Source organism: Nematocida minor (assembly GCF_024244105.1).
Source record: "Nematocida minor strain JUm1510 chromosome Unknown 7734, whole genome shotgun sequence".
In the NCBI taxonomy this organism is placed as follows: domain Eukaryota; kingdom Fungi; phylum Microsporidia; genus Nematocida; species Nematocida minor.
Genome location: NW_026250359.1, coordinates 1 through 19,828, shown reverse-complemented (window position 1 = coordinate 19,828; position 19,828 = coordinate 1). Strand labels below are relative to the sequence as shown.

Below are 19,828 nucleotides of genomic sequence, written 5' to 3'. Positions count from 1 at the left end.
ACTGATTGGAGGACAAGAATGTGATATATTGCCAATTGATCACAAAGATAAAAGTTTATTCTAATAAGTATAAATACAGCATGTGCAGTGCAGGAAAAGAATGCAGATTGAAAATTACAGAAAGAGAGTACTGTGCAGTGTCTTGGGAGTTCTTTTGCTTGCCATTAAATTTGTACTATGTGGTTTGGTGCCGAGTACAATGAATAGACAGAGTGCAGATGCACATGTGCGGCAAGTGAAGGAGATAAGTGGCACAAATTCAACTAGAGAGCATGTAATGAAGAGTAACATATGCTGTAGAGAAAAGAATGAAGAACAGGTAGATTGGGAATGGGCTAATAAGGACCCTGCTATATTGGACAATAGGAAGCAAGAGTTAGACAGACCAGACAGTAGAGAAGATGCAGCAGAGAGTAAATGCTATAAAACAAACAATAACTCAAGAATGAAGAGAACTGAAGAGCTGAAATCTAATCCAGACGCAGTTGACAAATACATAGAAAGATATCTTGAGATATTCCCGTGGTAGATGGTGCTGTTTTTATGAAAAAAGAAGAAAAATTGTTTTTAATTAAATTATGGATTTATTCAGTGGTTATTTATGATGTTTATTAGTGAGATAGTGTCCACTTTTATCAAGTGATATATTTTCAAATTAATTTTTAATTTTATGCTAGGAAATAGGGTGGAAAAACAAAAACTAAAGATAGTTCTGAGTATGGGCGTAGTGGTGCTTTTTCTCTTTATTGAAGGCTGTAGAGGAAGTACATTTGACTTCGATAGCATGTGCAGTAGTGCTAGTCCATGCAAAGAAGAAAAAAGAAAAGCAAACAAGATAGAAAGCTCAAGTATTGGCTCCTCTAACCAAGTTATGGAAAATAATGGCAATGCAAAGAAAGAAGAAGATTTGCCAGAGAAAATGTATTCAGAAGAAGACCAAAAAGAAATAGAAAAACTAATTAGATTAAAACAAGACCTTATAGAAGAGAATGAAAGAATTATAAAAGAAAAACAGAAAGAAATAGAAGAGATAGATAGAAAGCTTGGAATCATAGAGAGCTATAAAGAACTATTAAAATTAAGTATGAAGAACACAATAAAAGAGCTAGAACAAAGAATGAATAATATACTAAAAGAGCTAAAACAAAGAATGGAGGAAAGAAAAATGAATGGAGGAAAGAAGGAAGAATGAATGAATAAAGGAAGAAATAGAGAGAAGGCTGCCAGATCTAGTAGTAAATAACACAAAGCACTGCACAGCCAGCAATATTAATCAGCCCTTGTCTCTAGTACCTCTATTCTTCGAGAGCAAAAACGAGCAATAAAACTCTTTTCTTCTTATTCTGTTTTCTGCTTAAAGAGCCCAAAATATTTTTGCTCCATGAAAAAAGAAAAAAAGCCAACAGTCGTTGAATCAAGCAAGAGACTTCTTGTTATTTCGCCCTCTCCAAATAACCCAGCGCTCTCTCCGCTTATCAGCTTGTTCTTAAACCTGCTGCAGAATTCGGTTAAATACACAGACAAAGATGGAGTGTACCAGCCAACTGCCTCAAACACGTCTGTCTCCAATGGGCGGCTTGAGGGGCTGATGAAGAAAAAAGAGTGCTCGCTTTTTGTGTACTTGTACTGCAACAAAAGCAACGAGCCAAGAATCATCATAGGAAGAACACACGAATATTCAATAACTGATCTAGTGCAGTACAAGGTAAATCACGAAGTCAAAGATGTAAACATGCTTAGAAATATGCTGCACATTCTTCTCCTGCACAGAGACCCGCACAGCACAGATGCACACAGCCAGAACATGCTGCTAGATCTCCTACGAGACTCAATTCCCCCGGCTGTTGGCCTGGGAGTGATAAAGTACGGGCTGGGAATAAACGTAGAGGAGAAGACAATCACTCTGGATCTGCTGGAGATAGAAGCATCGCCTTTCAAACTGGTCCATATCCTCGGCCCAATCACCCTTACAGTCCTTGAAGAGCACAGAATGAAGCTGCAGCAGCATAAAGAGGCCAGCAAGTCTGTAAGACAAACGGAAAAGAAGATAAAGAACGTAGAAAAAGGGCCCTTAAATAGCAGAATGGGAGTGCTGCATCTGGAGAGACAGGATCTCAGAGAAGTGCAGCTAAGCAAAGGCAGAGCGCTCAGAGGAAGAAAATAGACCCTATGCAAATGAGCTGTTTGTCTCCTATTGCACACTAACCAGAGAAAATAAAAAATCACACAATGACAATTTCAGTTCAGCCGATGTATTTTAAAAAGGTGCAATGTGTAGCACTATAGTAAGAGGAAGGGCATGCATGCTGCTCCATCTCTTTCTGGCAGTTGGCAGTGAATGCATTTCTTTTTTGCTTTTGCAGTAAATAATTATTTGCTGGCCAACTGAATTATTCTTTCAAATATTTTTTTTAATTTTACTACCCAAGTAAATGGTACACGGAAAGAAACTTGTCATTGATGCAAAGGGTCATATAGTCGGAAGACTAGCTGCCTACGTAGCTAAGTCGCTAAGAGAGGGATACAGCGTAGTTCTGTTGAGGGCTGAAGGAACCATCTTTTCCTCGCCCATTGATAGAATGGTAAGTATATATAAAGACAAAAAGAGAAAGAGATGCCTTGTCAACCCAAAGAAGGGGCCATTCCACTACAAGGAGCCATCAAAGTGCCTCAAGAGAGTAGTCCGAGGGATGCTTAACTACAAGGGAGCCAGAGGAGCTGAAGACTACGCCAGACTGAAGGTGTACGATGGGATTCCCATGGAGTACGAGCTGGTAGAGAGAGTCGTTGTAACTCAGGCACTAGCAGAGACAAAGCTAAACCCAGTGACAAAGACAAGCACAATGGGCCAGCTGTGCGAGCGCATGGGATGGACCAGTGCAGGGCTTCTGGAGAAGTTTGAAAGCGAGAGACTGAAGAGAGTCGCAGTTGCCGAGAAAGAAAAGGAAATGAAAAACCAAAAGAAGAGCGATCTTGTCTCCAGCGATGCATTCAAAAGGGAACTAGATAGCATTCTTGCCAATATCGAATAAATCAAACTATTGCTATTCTTTTTATTTTTAGTATCCATCAGATCTATTTTTATTCCAATCTCGTGGATTTATGATTACTTCTCTGCTAGACTGTTTCTAAATTGTGCTAAATTATCTCAAGTTTGCTCTCATGCTTTATCCCCGCTAAAACTTTTTCCTTCCATGATCCAGCCTTCTCTTTTACTTCTTGGTCAGCGCGCTTAGCTCTTTTCCGAGCTGTCTTATGCTTCCGAGGATCTGTGCATGCTCCGTTGGAATTTCTCTTATCTTCGAATAAACTTTGCTCGAGCTGTACTGCAGGCCTGTTCTTGGACACACGTACTTCGCAGGAAGGCCTGTTATATCGCATAGCTGCAGCTGCGGCTCCACAGAGACCCTTGTGAAGAGGGAGGCGTACGAGGGATACTCTGCTGCTATTCTTGTCTGCAGCTGTTTGAGTGTTTTGTTCTTCTTTTCTTTCATTTCTCAATATTTGCTAAAATAAAACCATCGAAATACGCTAGCTCATTTGCAGCAGTCTTTCTTGAAAAACTCGAGCAAAATGTTTTAGTGCACAGGATGGGAGCTACTTTGGCATTTCTATGTTCTTATTTATATTTGGTATTCTGATCAGCTTGTTGTGCATGTCCATTGATGCCTTTACCTGGCAGCCGAGACGAGAGGTTGCAGTGAGGAGTTTTGCTGTATCGAGCAGATCCTCCTCTCTTTCCGTTATTGTGCTGCTGTGTCTATCGTACACTTCTTTATCTAGCACCACATGGCACGTTGTGCATGCCAAAGACCCCTCGCAGGCTCCTCTCAATGGAACACTCGAATTGGATGATGCAGCCTCCAGCAGGGTAATGCCCTCTGAGACAACCACCGGAACTACTGCATCTCTAAAACCAAAGAGCAGCTTGACGAGTCCCATATACAGAAATAGAAAAATAAAATATTAAAGCCATCTATTTGCTCTGCACTTCAATGGCAATACAAGTATTCATTGCAAAATTTATTCGTAGCCAGTATAGAGAGTGTAGTAGCACAGAACACCAGATGAAAATTGAACCAAATTTCTCCCAACTGATAAGATAATCAAAGAATCAATCCATACGAAGAGAGGGGTGGCACGTGGATTGTTCTGCTATATTATGTGTATTAGCATGTAGTATATACATAGTAAGAGTAGCACTAAGCCATTTGTGAAGTTGATTAGCACGTCTTCTGTTTTTCCACTGATCTCATAGATGGGATTAATGCTTAGAAATATAACAGCGGACGAAACAGCCATTATAATTCCCATCCTAAGGAGCGCCATGCCCTATAAAATATAAAATATAAAAATAATTAGAATGCATGGCTAATGAGATTTATTCAACTATCCTGTACTCTATTGATATTCCAGCTGTTTCTGAATTTCTCACAATCCGGTACAATTGGCCTCTTTTTCCTGCGTAATATTTATTGACGGGGTCCTCCATGAGAATTTTCTTGAGCTGCGCCTCTCCTATTTTTCTCTCTTTAAGGACGCCTTGTTTTTCTTCTTCGCTTAGAAGAATGTGTTTGGAGACATCCCTGTGCTTGGTTATATTGAACAAGAGCTCCCTTACGTAGAACAGCTCCAAGTCGTAGTCCTTTCTCGACTCGTCCAGCGCCTTGAGGCTGTGCGCTTTAAGAGTCTCTTTGCAGACAATAATTCCGTTGTGGATGTTTTGTTTTCCAAGAGTGGAAATGTAGAGTTTGATATCTTTTGCCTTGAAATACGCGCTGTCTGGGAAGAAGACAAAAAGCTGCTTTCCTGCAATGGTGCTGTGCTGGAAGAGCATCGACAGCGCGTGTTTGCTTCCCGTGGTCACCAGTATCGTATACTCGCTTTTAAATGCGTCTAGGGTCATGTCTAAATCAGAGTCAGAGACAACGTAGCCTCTGTCCTTCATCATTTGGTAAATTGTCTTCTGGCACAGCCACAGTTTGCGAAGTTCTTCTTGGTCGCACATGCAATAAAATATTTTATTATTCCACGACATACATAGGAAGTAATAACGGACACTGAAATAGAGGACGCATGCAAGAGTGTGCAAGAGCAGTAGAAGGCGCATATTCTGCAATGTTTATGATACGCACAGTGTTTATACGTTTTTATCTTGGAGCTATTTCTTATCTTATCTATTTCCATATTAAGACACAGCGTTTGTATACTCGCACAAGAAACCATGAAAGCACCGTAGCAATCATGCGATTTGGAAGTGGAGTGGATATTTCTGCGCTCTGCGATGGCGGGGCTACCTGTGCTAGGAAATATTTACCAGCTGCAGAGAGTAAATTCTTTTTATTTTTTTTTATATCCTTGCAAGAATGCACATTCCAACAAACGAAATAAAGGAAGTCCAGAGATTCATATTCGACAACGGCTGTATTGTAGTTGAGCACAGCAGAACTCTCAAGCCACACCCTCACTTTGATATTTCAAATCTTAAAGTTATGAAAATAGTTAGAAGCTTGGTGTCAAGAGGATGCTTAGATAAGTCTTTCGCATGGAAACACGGATACTACACACTTACTACAAAGGGAATAGAATACATCAGAAGAAAGCACTATCTGACAGAAAATGACTATCCATCGTTATACGACTCAAACCCCCTGGCAGAGAACAAGCAGGTAGAAGCAGAGGCAGAGGAAATAGTATTCAAAGAATAAATATACATTCTAGTTACCGCTCTTATCTTTATGGATTTCTTCTGCTAGAGCCGCTGCAAATTTAAAGCGTATTTGTTTATTTAAAAGTGTCATTTTTTATTTGGACACATTTTCTCTTTGTTTATATCCGTGTTTATGACTTTTCTACCTTTCTTCTAAGCTTGCTTATTATCCTTTTTAGTCTACTGTTTATTACCTTGGTTGGCACCGTATCTTTATACTTGATTAGGATGGGGAGGAGAACAGATAGAAGACCTATGAGAATAACGGAAATATGGAAGAGAGAGTATCTGTAGTAGTTGTATAGGAGAAGATCCAGCTGGTAGTTAGTAAACTCGATGTTCTTATTGTTGTCTATGACAAAGTCGCATTTCTTTCTTTTGTCCACAATGGGTATCTGCGCACTAAGAATCTCTTCTATGTTCTTTTTAGAGAAGACTCTGCTGCTTCTCTTTCCCTCTGATGCGCCGTACTTACTTTCTATTCTTTCTTCCTGTGTTTTTGGCCCGCATGTCACCACCACAACTTTGTCGAAATACTCTTCCAACTCGCACTCGTATAGAAACGGCACTTCTACGAACACCACCTCTTTGCATGCAAGTCTGAAAAAGATTTCTCTGTTTTTTATATATTTTACCAGATGCAGAGCCACCTGTCTCTTCAAAGTGTTTTCTTTTTTGGATAGCTCTGTGCACAGATTGCACTTAGATAGGCTATCTATGCTTTTTAAATAGCTGAACACCTCGCTCTTTCTTACCACGGGGTATCCTTTCTCTTCTATGTACTTCATTGCCGTTGCGCTGCCTGTGCAGAGCCCTCCTGTCACTCCTATTATCTTCATGCAAATAAATAAATATGTATCTAAATAGGAAAGATAAGACAGAGATAGCCATAGAAACAAAACAAAGCAATGTATCACTGAAAATAAGCAAAAGAGAGAACAGAAGCACTTAAGAGCGATCTAAGAATGCAGCTTTAGGTATATCGTATCCTTTATTAAATTTATCCGAATATTTTCACACTTCTGCAATTTTATTTAGCACTTTTTATTAGCACTCCTGATGCACATCGTAAGAAAAGAAGAGCTCCCATCAACGCAGGAGTACTGCATAAACAATTACAAAGAGATGAGCATTCCCACTGCTGTCATTGCTTCTGCTCAGACAAAGGGGAAAGGAAGAGCAAATACGAATTGGATCTCATCAGACGGCTCCCTCACTTTTTCTGTTCTTCTCTCCATGAAAAACCACCTCGTTAACACGCCCATTATTACATCAAATATTATTCGAAAAATACTGGCATCGTACGGTGTGTGCGATGTGCTGATTAAATGGCCCAATGATGTATACATGATGAAGGGCGGAGCAGAGTACAAAGTAGCAGGAGTGCTCTCCAACATGATAGGAAAGTCAGATGCAACCATAGAAACAAGCGAGTACATCAGCATACTCGGAGTGGGAATTAACCTAAATATCCCGAAAAAAACAGGAATGAGCGGCTACAAAAGCGTTGAAGAACTGTCAGGCATACAGATAGATAAAAATGAGATGTTTGACAGGCTGCTGGAGGAGATAGAAAGAGTATTCATGCAGGAGAGTGCACAGAACAAGGAGTACTCTAATTGGAGCAACTATTTTCCATACAACTACATAATGTACAACGATAAGCCATGTTTTATTCTGAGGATAGAAGACAGCCTGACCATACAGGAAGAGAGCGGAAATACTCTCTGTCTATCTGCGGATGAGTACTCCTACAACAGACAGGAGAATAGAGTGCATAGGAAAGCCTGCATATAGAAAACAGAGCGATATTTACAATAAAACTATCTAATTACACCAGCGATCTTACCATTTCCTATGCAGTCTATCTGATCTATTTTTTAATCCATCTTTAGCACGGTTTATTAGCCAAGTAGTGCAAGAGTGATTGTTTGCTATATCTCCAAGAAAAATAAACTAAACGTTTTCAGATGGTAGATTGTCTTCTTCTGCACTGCTATCAGCTATCTATTGACAATATTTCCTAATAAGTACACATTTTTGCATTTTAATAAAACATTAGAGCTATTCTGTCATCTTATGCGCTACAGCCTAACTAGAGGGGTTCTTCTGGCGTTCTTTTTCTTGCAAGCTGGCTTTCTTCTTAAAAGGCAGTGGAATATAATCCAAGAATAATAATTAATTTATTATTCCAAGGGATGCAGGATAAGATGCCAATTAAAATGAAATACAAAAAACAGGAACACGTATCAATGGAGAAACTGTCGGCTTTCATTGCTGCGTGCAGGCTGAGAAAGAGCGCAGCCGCCTTGGCTGATATATCAAATGCCAAGTCCATACACAGCATACTTGTGGTAATATCAGACACAGAGAAGAAAGAAAAAGAAAAAACACTGGACTACGGAAATGGAAAATTCAGTGCTCCGCTCAGAGAATGTCCTCTGTCAGAGGATATCCCTATTTATATCCATGCAACAAGGAGAAAAACAGTGAAAAAGAACAACAACAACCAAGGCAGCACTGCACTGACAGAAGAGAACATTCAGAAGTATCTTATGGAAGAGATAGACTCGCTATACACCGAAGGAGTGGATCACAGACTGTACACTATTCCCATCTCCGAAAAGAAAATCTTTTACAAGGAGTACAGTTCGCTAGAACTACTAAACGAAGTGTCTCAACAGAAACCACTTGTGGTAAAGAAAATAGAAAAAGAACCAGCAAATGAGACAGATAGCATAGAAGAGAATAGTCACTACTACGATGTGGTATTGGTTAATAAGAGAGAAATGGTGACTTACTACAAAAACACATCCTATAGCATTCTTGCGATAGACTGCGAGATGGTGCTAACAGATCTGGGCACTGAGCTAGCCAGGATAAGCATAGTAGATGGCAGCAAAGCAGTAGTTTATGATCAAATAGTAGAGCCATCTGGCAGGATAGTGGACTACATCTCTCAGATCACAGGAATAACAGAGAGCAGCTATAAGACAAAATGCATGTGCAGAATTTGCAAGCCATTCAGAGATAATGCAGAGATAGATATAAGTACAAGCGACAGCAGAATAAGCCACACGGGAAGCATCCCATACGAGGCCCTTCTGTATGACCTTTCTTCCATCGTAGGTGCGAACACTGTGCTAGTAGGACACTCAATATCGCACGATCTGATGGCCATGAATCTTTTCCATAGAAAAATAGTAGACACTTCACTGGTATACAACAGCAGAACACACCACAGGTACAAACTGCAGGCACTCGCCAGCACATATCTCAAAAGAGAGATACAGCAGGAAGAGCACTCTTCAGTGGTAGATGCACAGACATGCATCGATCTATTGGTTTATTTAGAAGACTCACTGAATAATTGCAAAGCATCTCCTTTGGAGTATGCACGAATGAAAAACATATCCATCACCACTCAATATGCAGAAAATCAGCCAGTAAAGAAAAATAAAACAGTTGCTCCTATAGCATACGTGTTTGCATCAGATCTGCCACAGAAGGTATCGAGTAACACAGTAATCGTACAGCTTGTCAGAGAAAACAATCTGTGGACTTTGAACATAACTAACACATAAAGGATCATTAGAGAGATAGCTTAGAAGGAGTAAGTGAGAGGCAAAGTAGCAAATTGGATGGAAGACACACCCTAGAGTAAAAATCAGAAAGAATATATGCAGAATGGGCAGTGATATGAAGAGAAATGCAGCTCTTTATTCGCTATTTAATGAAAGTTTTTACTGGAAGCAGAAAAGAAAAGACAGTATAAAATAGATTAATTTATTCTGGTATTTCTTAAGAGCATTTCTCTGCTGGCTGTAGATAAATTAGTCGAGTTTCTGCACAGTTATCTTTGCAGTTCCGTTGGTCAGGACGATTCCCAGGTCTGCTGCTCTCTTGACTATGTCTATTCTCTTCTTGGCACCGACTGAGCTGGATATTTCTCCACAGTACACTCTGTTCAGGGAGACTAGTGCTTCTAAGTCTTTTATGTTGTAGATTATCACCTTCTTGAATCCGTTTGGGAGAACGTGTCTTACCAGCTTGTCTGCTTTGAATCCAATAGTGGGCATGACCATGGTTCCCTTGACCTTTCTTCTTACTTTGTTGTCAATACCTCTGGGTTTTCTCCAGGACTTGCTGAGTCTCTTGAACTGGTCGCTCTGGAACCGGTTGAACTCTCTCTTTGTCTTCTTTACTTTTACGAATCTGACTAATGGGGTAGTCTGCAATAAGTCTTCCATGGTAATTGTCTGGGGCTAAAAATATTTTTAAAAAAAGAAATATTCGTGCGCTCTCTTGCACAAAAAAGCTAGAAAAAGCTACAGACTGCGCAGCCACTGGCTGCTATCTGCTGACCATCCAACGAATAGAGGAGATATAGAGAGCCCACAGCTCTTTTGGCACATTCTTAGATCTATGAAGAAAAGCAATACAAACGGTGACTGAAGTGGCCAATAGCTGTGTAGAACATATGAATATAACTGGTGGCTGTAGTTTGATGTGATATTTGTCTATAGATCTATAGATATCTGTCGATGGTGCGCTATTCTTGTGTGAACATTACTTTCTATGCAGCCTACAGAGGGCTTAACTATGAATAAAGAAGTATCTGCTATTTTTACATTTTTATTTGCATCTTTGATAAAAAATTTAATGGAGCTAAACTTAGAAGAAACAGCAGATCACAGTGGAAATACTGAAGAAAAATCGCAAAAAAATAAAACAGAAAAGGAAGAAGATCATGAAGGCGCTCAGCCAGATAGAGAGCAGACTATCTTGGAAGAAGGTGTAGGACTTACACAAGAGAGCGCGAACACTGAAGGTGCCGAAAATGTTTTTTCTTTTTCATTGGATAAAAAAAGTCAGGAGAAGCCTCCTGTAGAAGAACCCGCAGTTTTATCCCAGAACGGCAATATGTTTGAAAGAGTGAACGCAATCGTGTCTAAATATGATATTGGGTGGCATGAGATGTACGAGCTTCCAGAAATGCCCAACCTGAGAAAAGCCACTTTTATGTCCAGAATTGTGCTGGAATTAGAAGAAAACCCAGACCTCTCTGATGTGGATGTTATACAGAAAGCACTCAGTGCCACCGAAAGCATCATCAACACACTCGTGCGAGTTGGGAAGGAAAACGCTGAGATCATAGATGTAAATGCATACTACAAAATTCTAGATGAATATTTTTTGAATAATCTATTATCTAATATGAACAAAGTAGATGAATACGTGATGCATGACTTATGCAAGGCAATAAACGCACACTCGGCTTCCTCAGAGCTCTATAAAATATACGGTCCTCTTAACGGCATTAATTATTCAGATATGGAATGGGGAGACACAACAGGAGCTAAAAAAGCATTAGTAAGCAATGACGAGTCTGGTATGCCCAGAATAATCCGAGTGATGGAAATACTGAAAATGCACGGAGGGAGCCTGTCTAGGTATAACAAAAACACCAAGACATATGAGACCAACTTTGATGCTCTAAACCTGTCATACGACGACATGCTGTCACTCTATATCTTCGCAAAAGAGGCAGCATATGGCATGATTCTTATTGGCATAAGAAGTAGCAACACAACTTTTTCTTTCCAAAATGGCTCAGCAGAAGAACAAATTGCGTTTATAGATAAGCTCTTCCGCTTTCTAACCAAAGGAGAATGGAAAAGGAAAAACGATGACTGGGCTAATGATATATCTGCTATGTTCCAAATTAAATACGAAAATATGTATTTTAGAGATAGCTTAGAATGCGTGAAATATGGAGTATACCCTTTGGAAAACTTATATTGTGGCAAAGAACACCTAAAAGTGTTTAAATACCAGTATAAACAGTGGCATGATGCAGTGCGTGATCTCTTTAAAATAAAGTACGAGAATAATAGCCAAAATCACATAGATAAAATATTGAGAGAAACAGAAGAGGAAATAAACATAATATTTCCTGCAGTAACAGCAAGACCAGCAGAGCCAGCAACAGCAACAGGAACAACAGCAGGGCCGAATGCAGAAGGAACAACAGCAACAACAGCAAATACATTCGCCAGACAGCTGAAAAGAAAGTCAGTACTGAATATTCAGCTAGCATGTGTGGTGGTGTTTGTAGTTCTTGTTATTTTGGTTAAACTGAGTGAGTATATCTTACTGAAAAAACTAGAAGTATAGTCAGATCGATTGCTATCTCTAGCACTGATTGCGCAGATAGACAGTCCACACTTACAAAGAACAGACAGTCTAAAGACACTAGAGTTGTACTGATGGTCTAAACCATCTAAATATAAATAAAATATGATATACAACAATCAACTGAAATAAAATCCGCTTTAAGCTCAAAATAGTTATCTTCTCACCAACATTGTAAACTGTTTATCTCTAGTTCTATTTTTACCTTACTGCCAAAGGAGTTGAAGAGAACTGTAGCCATAAGAGTTTTTATTTATTGGAATTTCTTACGGACAAAAAAGCAAAGAATGTACGAAAAAATAAAATGTGTATTTTTATTAAAGCTGTCTCTTGAAGAAAGTCTTTATTTTCTGTGCTAGCTATTATCTCTATCGGGTGGGATTCTATAGCTTTTCTAGCTTTATCTCTATAAAGCATCTATACATCTCTTTTTGAGTCTTCCTGTTTATCACCAGCTTTCTGTCTTCTTTGTACTTTACTATCCTAAAGAGGCCTTCGATCTGTTTCTCTATCTCGCACCTGCTGAAGTAGTATACGTACGTGTCATCTCCTCTTACGTACAGGTTTTTATCCAACACTTGGCTCTCTTTGAACCGCAGCTGCGTCAGATCCATTTCATAGTAGTCTTTGAATATAACTATCCCTCCTGCCCCCAATGTCCTGTGCATCAGCCTAAAAACAGATGGGTATGCAGATGGATGCACAGCTGAGAGTGTATAGATAAGGAGAATGATATCCACAGAGTCCAAGACTTTTCCACCGAATGTAAAATATTCTCCTACTTTCGTAACATCCCCGGGCGCAAAGTGAGAGGCAAGTCTGGGAATGCAAGACTGCAGTAGCCCAACTGCTGTCTGAGAGTAGTCCATCCCGTATACGTTATTGCACTTTAGCAGGTCGCTGTCTGAGATATCTATGATTTCCGCACTTTCATCTCCATCACCATTTTTTACTTCATTATTATTCGCACTAGAGCTATTCTGCAAATAGTCGTTCATTCTGTCTAGTCTGGCTTTTATCAGAGGAATCAGAGTGCTCCCTGTTCCGCACCCTATCTCCAGCACTTTATTCGAATGAACGAGTAGCTCTGGGTGCTCTTTGCTTATCCACTGCCTCTCTTTGAAGAATGTTCTGCTGTATCTTTTGTAGAACACATCCCACGGCTCATAGGATATTTCGTACTCCTTTTTTTCCTGTGCATTGTCTCTTTCTATTTTCATCTTTGCCTGTGCCATGTACTCTTCGGGCATTTCTGCCTTGTCCCACACGTTGTATTTGTATTTGTTTTCTGTTTCTGTTAAGACTCTCATGAGATTAAATTAAGAAAATATTTTAATATTCATGCTCATCGGCCTATTAATTGTACTGTGCATAGTAGCATCTAAGGTAGCGATTTTCTACTTCTACATGCGAAGGAGCAGACACGAAAGCGCAAGCCCGTCACCCAGAAAGCCGCTTAATGTGCTTGTTTTGAACAGATACGGGTGTATTCCAAAGGAGTACATTAGCAAGCTATCTAGCAAGTACAATGTAAAGTTTACAGTACTGGAGGGCCCTGTTAAGTCTGAAGAGTACGAAGAAAACCACAGAGACTTTATGTCCCAGATGAACCCCAAAGATGGAAAAGTGGAATATTCAGAAATAACACAGTTTATAGAAGAAAACAGGACAATATTCCCGGACATTGTCATTCTGTGCTCTAATACAACGGTGTTCAAGACATCCCTGCCCTATCTGCTATACTCTGCAGAGACACTCCACTATAGACAAGAGTTCTCTGAGAGCGTCCTCAAAAAGGCGCTTGCGCACTACGACAGCTGTGAAATAAGAGATGGCAAATAGTCCGCAAGATAAACTCACTTCAAACACATTTCTACAGAATATCTGTTCAATAAATTATTTTTGTTGCCCATCTATAATTACTATTCTTACAGTTGCAGAACAAAGTACAGCGAAGTTGTTCTTTCCAAAGACTGTATATCTAGTATTTCTAATAAATTTTATTTTGCATTTATTTTTATTTTTTCAAATGTAAGGTATAGATTATTCTCACTTATTGGCATTTTCACCTTATCAAATAATCAGGCAGGGGCTCAGATGGCAGTATGTGGCTGTGCAGTGCTTCTTCTATCTGGTAGTGCTTTGATGAGAGCTTTGCTATGTATCTACACAGTCTTTCGCTCTTTCTCCACTGGCTGCCTGCGCTTTTAAAAACATTCACCATCCTTACCTTTGAGAGACCGTGTATGGTGTACGGAACAGTTGAGTCTATTAGCAGACCGAACTTTCCATAATACTGGCAAGACTTTTCAATAGCAACTAAATTGTCTATGTAGTACTCTTCGCTTGGCCTGCTAGAGAGTCTGCCCTTTTTGTATCCTTCCTCGAGAATAAGAGCTCTCTTAAGAACGCCCTTGAACTCTTCTCCAATAACTACGCTAGATGCTTTCAGGCCGTATGGCATAGAAACTGAAAAATCTTCTATTTTTATCTGGCACTCTTTGCTCCCCACTGACACAGCGATAGAAACATTCCATCCTCTTCCGCTTCTTTTTTCGCTCTTCTGGCTGTCTCTATTTTGGCTCAGTTTACCTGATTCTTCGTTGTTCAGTGAACTGCTGCTGAATGCATAGTTTATCCTGCACTCTCTTTCTTCAATAGCATCCTTCTTCTCTTTTGATGCTCCCTGCCATCTGAATAGCAGTATTCCATCGCGAATAAACACTTCTATCTCTGAGTCAGATGAAATGGCTCGTATGATGCTCTGTCTTCCTGTAAACTCCTTTTGTATGAGGATGGCATAGACAGTCAGCGGCTTGTTTGGCACACTCGCACTTATCAGTGAGTTCTCTCCGAGAATCAGCCCTTCTTCGTTTTCCGTTTCTCCGTCCAGCTTCTCCACTAATGAAGATGCCAGTAGAGTGTCTGGAATGGGCCTGCGTGTGACCAGTCGCAGTAAGTATACGATGTCTTCTTCGTTGTTCAGAAGATACAGCATATCATCCTGCAGCATAACCGAGTTCAGTGATCTGATGGTGCTCCCCAATGAAATGTTTTTTCTTGCTTGCGCAAACCAGAAGGAGTCGTACCGAAGCTCGTCCCGTGTCTTCAGCTGCATGAGAAACTCGTGCAGGCCCTTTATATCAGACTTTAGCCTATCTATCTCTCTTCGGATGCACTTAATGCTGAACAGATCAGGATCATACTTTGCCAAAACAGGAAGCAATCCTGTGCGCTTGGATATTCTTAATAGCTGCTTTTGCACGGCTGGTATTTCTCGGTAGTGGTTTAGTATGTCCAGAATGTGCTCTATTCTCTCTGATCTCTCTGGGGCGCCTTCATTAGATGGAGCATACGGCGATTTAGTTAGTGATAGAGCGGCTAGTGCTCCTTCCACAGCTTTTACCACAGACTGCATGCCTTTGCTTTCTATCATGTCCCATGTTGTCTGTTTTACCGTGTTGGACTCGCTTGGGAAGTACATCATAAGGATCAAGCCTCTTTCAAGGGATTCTAGTGAAATATTCTGTGCCTGAATGGCTCTCCTGCAGAACAGCCTGATATTCCACGGAGACCTAGTGACTGTTTCATTCCCCTGCACTTCGCCTGTCTCCTTGCAGTGCATTTCAACTACTGTCTTTACAACCTGCGTGAATGTCCCCTTTTCAGCGCACAGTACACCGAAATAATCACTTCCACACAGCAGATTAAGTGTGCCCCTGGGAATGCATGATATTCTGCCAATGCACAATAGGCATGACTCAGCATAGTCTCTATCTATGATGAATGCTGTCTTGAAGAAGTATTCAGCCAGCTCAACGGCTTCGCCCATGATTATCAGAGACTTGGTAAGAGACTCAGATGCCACCGGGTTGTATTTGGAAATATTTTGCAAAATTTGAACTGTGTGCTCCACATTCTCCTTGTGATACGTGCTTACAACTATTTCACTCAGCGCCTTCGTGGTTATTTTGTTTCTTCGATGAGCCTGAATGATTGCCTGTGCGTGATAGAAGAGAAAGTGCGAACTGCTCGCTCTAACTATCTCTATCGCTGCATCAGTGTCTCTTATTTTTCGAATTTCTGCTGCAAAGTATTTTTTCTCGTCTATATTTGGAAGGTAGAAAATATCTCCCTCCAGCTCTCCGGGAGACTCTTGAACCCAGTGGGTAAAAATTTTCGCCTTTTCAGCGGAAGATTTCGAGAGGGCATAGAGCAGGAAGTAGAAGTAGTTCAGCGGGAGTGCAGGCTCTTCTGTATTTTCAAGGCCGTCAAGCTGCTCTGAATCTAATTCTGTTTTATCATTTGATGCACTGGGTCTTATCTGCTGTTTCATCAGAAGGGAAACACTTGGGGCGTATATACCGTTTATATTCGCTAGTGCATATGCGCATAGATCGCATCTGTTGCCTGTGAGGATGTTTTGTCTTAGGATGTACTCCTGCGCCAAAGACACTAGCTCTCTAGCGGGAGGGAATAATTGGCTGGGTGCTGCATAGTCTTTAACGGGCTCCCATTTGTTCTCAGAGAGAGCCTGCGATGAGTCTAGATGGGAGAGCCATCTGTCTTTGAACTGACCGAGGAACAATCCGAGCTCAAATATCTGGAGAAGTATGGAGTAGTCGGTCTCTGATAGAGAGTCAGATCGAATTATTCTATGTGCTATTCTGCAGAGAATGATGGCTATTCTCTCCATTTCTGTGACAACTCTTCTGCTACTCCCAGAGAACAGAGATTCCAGTTGTAGCTCAATGGAGGGAGCATCTGTGTTTGTGCTTGGATGCGATATTTCACTGCGAAGAGTCTCCAGTCTGTCCAGGCACGCATCTACGGGGCTGATGGAGTCATCTGAAGCGTCAATGTCTGTGTTTTCTTGTACCTCTGGCACTAAGTGTTTTCTATTTAGCATATTTGAGTATTTCTCTTCTGCTCTCTATTTATTTACAAGATGAGACAGTGTTTGAGCGGCAGCCTATTGAATGGTGATTTTATGAAGCATGCACAGGCACAGTGTGCTCCTTCTCTGTGAGGCACTGGGTTATTTTTATTTTTATTTACTATCATCTTATCAAATAAAAATAAACACAACTCTATTTATTCTAAAAAAGATACGGGTTTCTTCTGAAATGTTATCAGATGGTAAAGTGAGATATACACTCATTGAATATCCTATTCTTTCTATTACAGCACTCTTTCCTTTTTGAGGTTTATTATTGCCTGATTGCTCTAAGCGCCTGCTGTAAACTATCATATTGCCTAAATCTGTTTAGAAAATTAAACAAACAGTTCTCCACTCAGTGACTGCTGTATTCTTCTATCAACTCACTGGGGAATAATTTAGCCTATTTTTCAACTATCATTAGCACAGATATAATGAGTGATGAAAACAGTGCTAAATCGTCTGAAGATTTAATGTGTCCAATACAGGGTCGTTCTCCTGCACTCTGATGAAGACAGGAGGAGTGCCCTTTACGTGCATTTTCTCTTCTATCTTGAACACGCTTATTCCAAAGTGCTTGCAGAACAGCGGTATCAGCTGGTACACTGACGGGTCATTATTGCCGGTTAGGAGAAAAAGAAGCTTGGTGTTTCCTTTTTGGGCTTCATACTCTTCCATTAGCGTGTTGTAGTCTACCGAGTATCTGCCGATTGAGCCAGTAAGAGGGCTTATCTTCTCCAGAGAGACTGCGGGAATATTTGACAGAAGGTCTATTTGTCTTCTTCCTTCTCTCTTTTTCATTTTTCATGGAAAACAGAAGACCAATAAGAATACAGAAGAAAGAGGAAATTCTTCGAATTAAAGAGACAGCGCCCAGCGCAGAGGCTCCTCCGCGAGAAGCAATCCCTGGGAACATATACTCATCGCACCCTTCCTCGAAGACCCCTGAACACAGCGTAGAGTCTGACAGTGCAGAAGAGAACACCCTTACAGAGGACTCAGATGACCAAACTCCGTACAAAACAACAAACACTTCAGAAGATGAAGATGGAGAAGAAAGCAAACTCTACAAAACAAAAAAAGATAGAGTTGCAGACCAGAAATGCCATAAAAAGAGAGCTGCCAGCAATGTGCAGAGATACTTTTCTCTCTATGCCTCTCTGCTTGTGTCGGTGGCCGTGGGATACTTCCTATACAGGATAAACTACACATGCCACAAAAACATACAGATCTTGGAGGATAACAGCAAATTACTTTCAGAAAAGGTGTCAGAGCTCGAGGCTTTTCTGCACAGTAAGCACAAGGAGATAGACGTAGCAGACTATCTAGAAGGCGCCAGGATAATCCACGATCTAACTACTGAGTCATTTTCAAAGGCGCACTGGATCAGGCCAGTCAAAGGGCTCAGTGCTGAGGTAGCAATTGACAGAGTGTGCACGAAGCACCACTGCTACTCGTTTGGAGGAGAAGAGGGAAAGCTGGCAATTGCTTTTAAAAATGAAAAAATAATCAGAAAAATAGGAATTCTCCATCCGCTGTACGATAACAGACAGTCAGCCATAAAAAAATTTACAGTTGACTGCATAGTAAATAACGAGCACGTGAGAGTAGGAGAGTTTGAGTACGAAATACCGGGAGACTCTTTCCAGCAGTTCGTCATCCCCGCAACCAAGTGTACAGGAATTATATTTAGAATAAAATCCAACCACGGAAACAAAGAGTATACTTGTATATACAAAGTATACGCGTTTGAATAAATTCACACCACTTTAAAATCTCGATCCATTTATAATTCGCAAGTTCAGAGCACCTGAAATAGCAGAGATAGAGAGAACTATCTATATTTACATAAACATCGAAGGAAACTAGAGAAGTGCACACATAAATGAGATGTAGCACTCGTTCTATAGTGCTATGCACTGATATCCAATCACTCCAGCGCTATTCTTTTGGGAGACGCATTTTTTATGCTCCATTGTAAGTACCTATCAGCTAGCAAAAACCCAAACTTGATAGATGTCAGCACGAACAGAGTTATTCCACTGATGGACTGGGCGAGCAGGACATCTTTAAACGACCAGAGCACAATAAACGCAGAACTAGCCAGTAAACAGCCTCCTGTTCCCCACATGTTTATCACCAGATATGAAAGAATAAGAATTTTAGATACAACCGTGTTATCAGACATCAGATAAAGAGAAGATGCAAATCTAGATATAAAAGACAGTATTTCACTGGACACGGTTAGATTGTAGTAGAGGATGTCTATTTCCCCTGAAAGGAGCCTCCTGTGTCTTCTCCACGAGTGCTGGATGTATGTGTTGTATATTCCCAAGAGAATCGTAAGTATGTACGCTGAGTTAGACCATAGCAACGTAGCCATGTGCACGAATGCGAGCAGGCTTATGTGGTATAGATAGAGAATGGAAAGCATCTCATATACTACCACGTATATGGCGTACTTTTGGTCTACTGTTCTCTGCAGGAGAATTCCCCTGGAGAAAAGAAAGAAAGTGCATATCTTGCTCAGGAGAAGGAATAGGAAGAGATCTTTATTGCTGTTTTTAACACAGGCTGCATACACTATAGAAACGAATAGAACAGTAAGGGAGCTGTTGCCGAGCAGAAGAAGCGTGCTTATGTTGTACATTGTTATTGCAGAAGACCAAACAGATATAAATAAAAATGAAACAAGATTGGAGATGATTGGTTCTTTAAGATAAAAACAAAACAGAGTATCTAATAGATGAAAAGATAAGATAGACACTAATTGATTACATAATTTCTACTAGTAGACTAATAACTGATGACTATAACAGAGAAGTGTATATTGGATTATTGTAAAACTAATTTTCTTTTTCATTTGTATTTTTATTTTTTATTTATGTACTCAAATGTTTAGTTTTCTTTGAATTTCAAAAGGGTTTTTATTTATTTATTCAGGAAGAGTAAACCATTCAGAGAAGATGTAAGATGAAAAAGAG

At 40.3% G+C, this 19,828-nt stretch overlaps 19 protein-coding genes across 19 annotated transcripts; 10 read left to right on the top strand and 9 right to left on the bottom strand.

The window, feature by feature from the left end:
* Nucleotides 1–100: 100 nt before the first annotated feature.
* NEMIN01_2250 (uncharacterized protein) lies at nt 101–529 on the top strand (the record flags this gene model as incomplete). The annotated part of the gene is made up of 1 exon (XM_051478192.1): nt 101–529. The coding sequence occupies one exon, from the start codon at nt 101–103 to the stop codon at nt 527–529; it is 429 nt and encodes a 142-aa protein (XP_051334152.1).
* Nucleotides 530–670: 141 nt separating this feature from the next.
* NEMIN01_2249 (uncharacterized protein) lies at nt 671–1,192 on the top strand (the record flags this gene model as incomplete). The annotated part of the gene is made up of 1 exon (XM_051478191.1): nt 671–1,192. The coding sequence occupies one exon, from the start codon at nt 671–673 to the stop codon at nt 1,190–1,192; it is 522 nt and encodes a 173-aa protein (XP_051334151.1).
* A 189-nt stretch (nt 1,193–1,381) lies between these two features.
* Nucleotides 1,382–2,164, top strand: NEMIN01_2248 (ribosome production factor 2; the record flags this gene model as incomplete). Its single annotated transcript, XM_051478190.1, has 1 exon — nt 1,382–2,164. One exon carries the CDS (start codon nt 1,382–1,384, stop codon nt 2,162–2,164), a length of 783 nt encoding a protein of 260 aa, XP_051334150.1.
* A 268-nt stretch (nt 2,165–2,432) lies between these two features.
* On the top strand, nt 2,433–3,032 carry NEMIN01_2247 (large subunit ribosomal protein L13Ae; the record flags this gene model as incomplete). The annotated part of the gene is made up of 1 exon (XM_051478189.1): nt 2,433–3,032. One exon carries the CDS (start codon nt 2,433–2,435, stop codon nt 3,030–3,032), a length of 600 nt encoding a protein of 199 aa, XP_051334149.1.
* Nucleotides 3,033–3,212: 180 nt separating this feature from the next.
* NEMIN01_2232 (INO80 complex subunit C) lies at nt 3,213–3,494 on the bottom strand (the record flags this gene model as incomplete). Its single annotated transcript, XM_051478174.1, has 1 exon — nt 3,213–3,494. The coding sequence occupies one exon, from the start codon at nt 3,492–3,494 to the stop codon at nt 3,213–3,215; it is 282 nt and encodes a 93-aa protein (XP_051334134.1).
* A 103-nt stretch (nt 3,495–3,597) lies between these two features.
* Nucleotides 3,598–3,942, bottom strand: NEMIN01_2246 (uncharacterized protein; the record flags this gene model as incomplete). Its single annotated transcript, XM_051478188.1, has 1 exon — nt 3,598–3,942. One exon carries the CDS (start codon nt 3,940–3,942, stop codon nt 3,598–3,600), a length of 345 nt encoding a protein of 114 aa, XP_051334148.1.
* Nucleotides 3,943–4,381: 439 nt separating this feature from the next.
* Nucleotides 4,382–5,008, bottom strand: NEMIN01_2245 (DNA-directed RNA polymerases I, II, and III subunit RPABC1; the record flags this gene model as incomplete). The annotated part of the gene is made up of 1 exon (XM_051478187.1): nt 4,382–5,008. The coding sequence occupies one exon, from the start codon at nt 5,006–5,008 to the stop codon at nt 4,382–4,384; it is 627 nt and encodes a 208-aa protein (XP_051334147.1).
* A 358-nt stretch (nt 5,009–5,366) lies between these two features.
* On the top strand, nt 5,367–5,708 carry NEMIN01_2244 (small subunit ribosomal protein S10e; the record flags this gene model as incomplete). The annotated part of the gene is made up of 1 exon (XM_051478186.1): nt 5,367–5,708. One exon carries the CDS (start codon nt 5,367–5,369, stop codon nt 5,706–5,708), a length of 342 nt encoding a protein of 113 aa, XP_051334146.1.
* A 133-nt stretch (nt 5,709–5,841) lies between these two features.
* NEMIN01_2243 (dephospho-CoA kinase) lies at nt 5,842–6,549 on the bottom strand (the record flags this gene model as incomplete). Its single annotated transcript, XM_051478185.1, has 1 exon — nt 5,842–6,549. One exon carries the CDS (start codon nt 6,547–6,549, stop codon nt 5,842–5,844), a length of 708 nt encoding a protein of 235 aa, XP_051334145.1.
* Nucleotides 6,550–6,769: 220 nt separating this feature from the next.
* On the top strand, nt 6,770–7,507 carry NEMIN01_2242 (BirA family transcriptional regulator, biotin operon repressor / biotin---[acetyl-CoA-carboxylase] ligase; the record flags this gene model as incomplete). Its single annotated transcript, XM_051478184.1, has 1 exon — nt 6,770–7,507. One exon carries the CDS (start codon nt 6,770–6,772, stop codon nt 7,505–7,507), a length of 738 nt encoding a protein of 245 aa, XP_051334144.1.
* A 401-nt stretch (nt 7,508–7,908) lies between these two features.
* NEMIN01_2241 (RNA exonuclease) lies at nt 7,909–9,294 on the top strand (the record flags this gene model as incomplete). The annotated part of the gene is made up of 1 exon (XM_051478183.1): nt 7,909–9,294. One exon carries the CDS (start codon nt 7,909–7,911, stop codon nt 9,292–9,294), a length of 1,386 nt encoding a protein of 461 aa, XP_051334143.1.
* Nucleotides 9,295–9,543: 249 nt separating this feature from the next.
* On the bottom strand, nt 9,544–9,960 carry NEMIN01_2240 (large subunit ribosomal protein L32e; the record flags this gene model as incomplete). Its single annotated transcript, XM_051478182.1, has 1 exon — nt 9,544–9,960. One exon carries the CDS (start codon nt 9,958–9,960, stop codon nt 9,544–9,546), a length of 417 nt encoding a protein of 138 aa, XP_051334142.1.
* A 412-nt stretch (nt 9,961–10,372) lies between these two features.
* Nucleotides 10,373–11,887, top strand: NEMIN01_2239 (uncharacterized protein; the record flags this gene model as incomplete). Its single annotated transcript, XM_051478181.1, has 1 exon — nt 10,373–11,887. The coding sequence occupies one exon, from the start codon at nt 10,373–10,375 to the stop codon at nt 11,885–11,887; it is 1,515 nt and encodes a 504-aa protein (XP_051334141.1).
* A 401-nt stretch (nt 11,888–12,288) lies between these two features.
* Nucleotides 12,289–13,215, bottom strand: NEMIN01_2238 (tRNAThr (cytosine32-N3)-methyltransferase; the record flags this gene model as incomplete). The annotated part of the gene is made up of 1 exon (XM_051478180.1): nt 12,289–13,215. The coding sequence occupies one exon, from the start codon at nt 13,213–13,215 to the stop codon at nt 12,289–12,291; it is 927 nt and encodes a 308-aa protein (XP_051334140.1).
* Nucleotides 13,216–13,246: 31 nt separating this feature from the next.
* On the top strand, nt 13,247–13,747 carry NEMIN01_2237 (uncharacterized protein; the record flags this gene model as incomplete). Its single annotated transcript, XM_051478179.1, has 1 exon — nt 13,247–13,747. One exon carries the CDS (start codon nt 13,247–13,249, stop codon nt 13,745–13,747), a length of 501 nt encoding a protein of 166 aa, XP_051334139.1.
* A 223-nt stretch (nt 13,748–13,970) lies between these two features.
* NEMIN01_2236 (uncharacterized protein) lies at nt 13,971–16,814 on the bottom strand (the record flags this gene model as incomplete). The annotated part of the gene is made up of 1 exon (XM_051478178.1): nt 13,971–16,814. The coding sequence occupies one exon, from the start codon at nt 16,812–16,814 to the stop codon at nt 13,971–13,973; it is 2,844 nt and encodes a 947-aa protein (XP_051334138.1).
* A 483-nt stretch (nt 16,815–17,297) lies between these two features.
* Nucleotides 17,298–17,645, bottom strand: NEMIN01_2235 (uncharacterized protein; the record flags this gene model as incomplete). The annotated part of the gene is made up of 1 exon (XM_051478177.1): nt 17,298–17,645. The coding sequence occupies one exon, from the start codon at nt 17,643–17,645 to the stop codon at nt 17,298–17,300; it is 348 nt and encodes a 115-aa protein (XP_051334137.1).
* Nucleotides 17,646–17,650: 5 nt separating this feature from the next.
* Nucleotides 17,651–18,601, top strand: NEMIN01_2234 (uncharacterized protein; the record flags this gene model as incomplete). Its single annotated transcript, XM_051478176.1, has 1 exon — nt 17,651–18,601. The coding sequence occupies one exon, from the start codon at nt 17,651–17,653 to the stop codon at nt 18,599–18,601; it is 951 nt and encodes a 316-aa protein (XP_051334136.1).
* A 173-nt stretch (nt 18,602–18,774) lies between these two features.
* On the bottom strand, nt 18,775–19,494 carry NEMIN01_2233 (uncharacterized protein; the record flags this gene model as incomplete). Its single annotated transcript, XM_051478175.1, has 1 exon — nt 18,775–19,494. The coding sequence occupies one exon, from the start codon at nt 19,492–19,494 to the stop codon at nt 18,775–18,777; it is 720 nt and encodes a 239-aa protein (XP_051334135.1).
* Between the last annotated feature and the right edge of the window lie 334 nt (nt 19,495–19,828).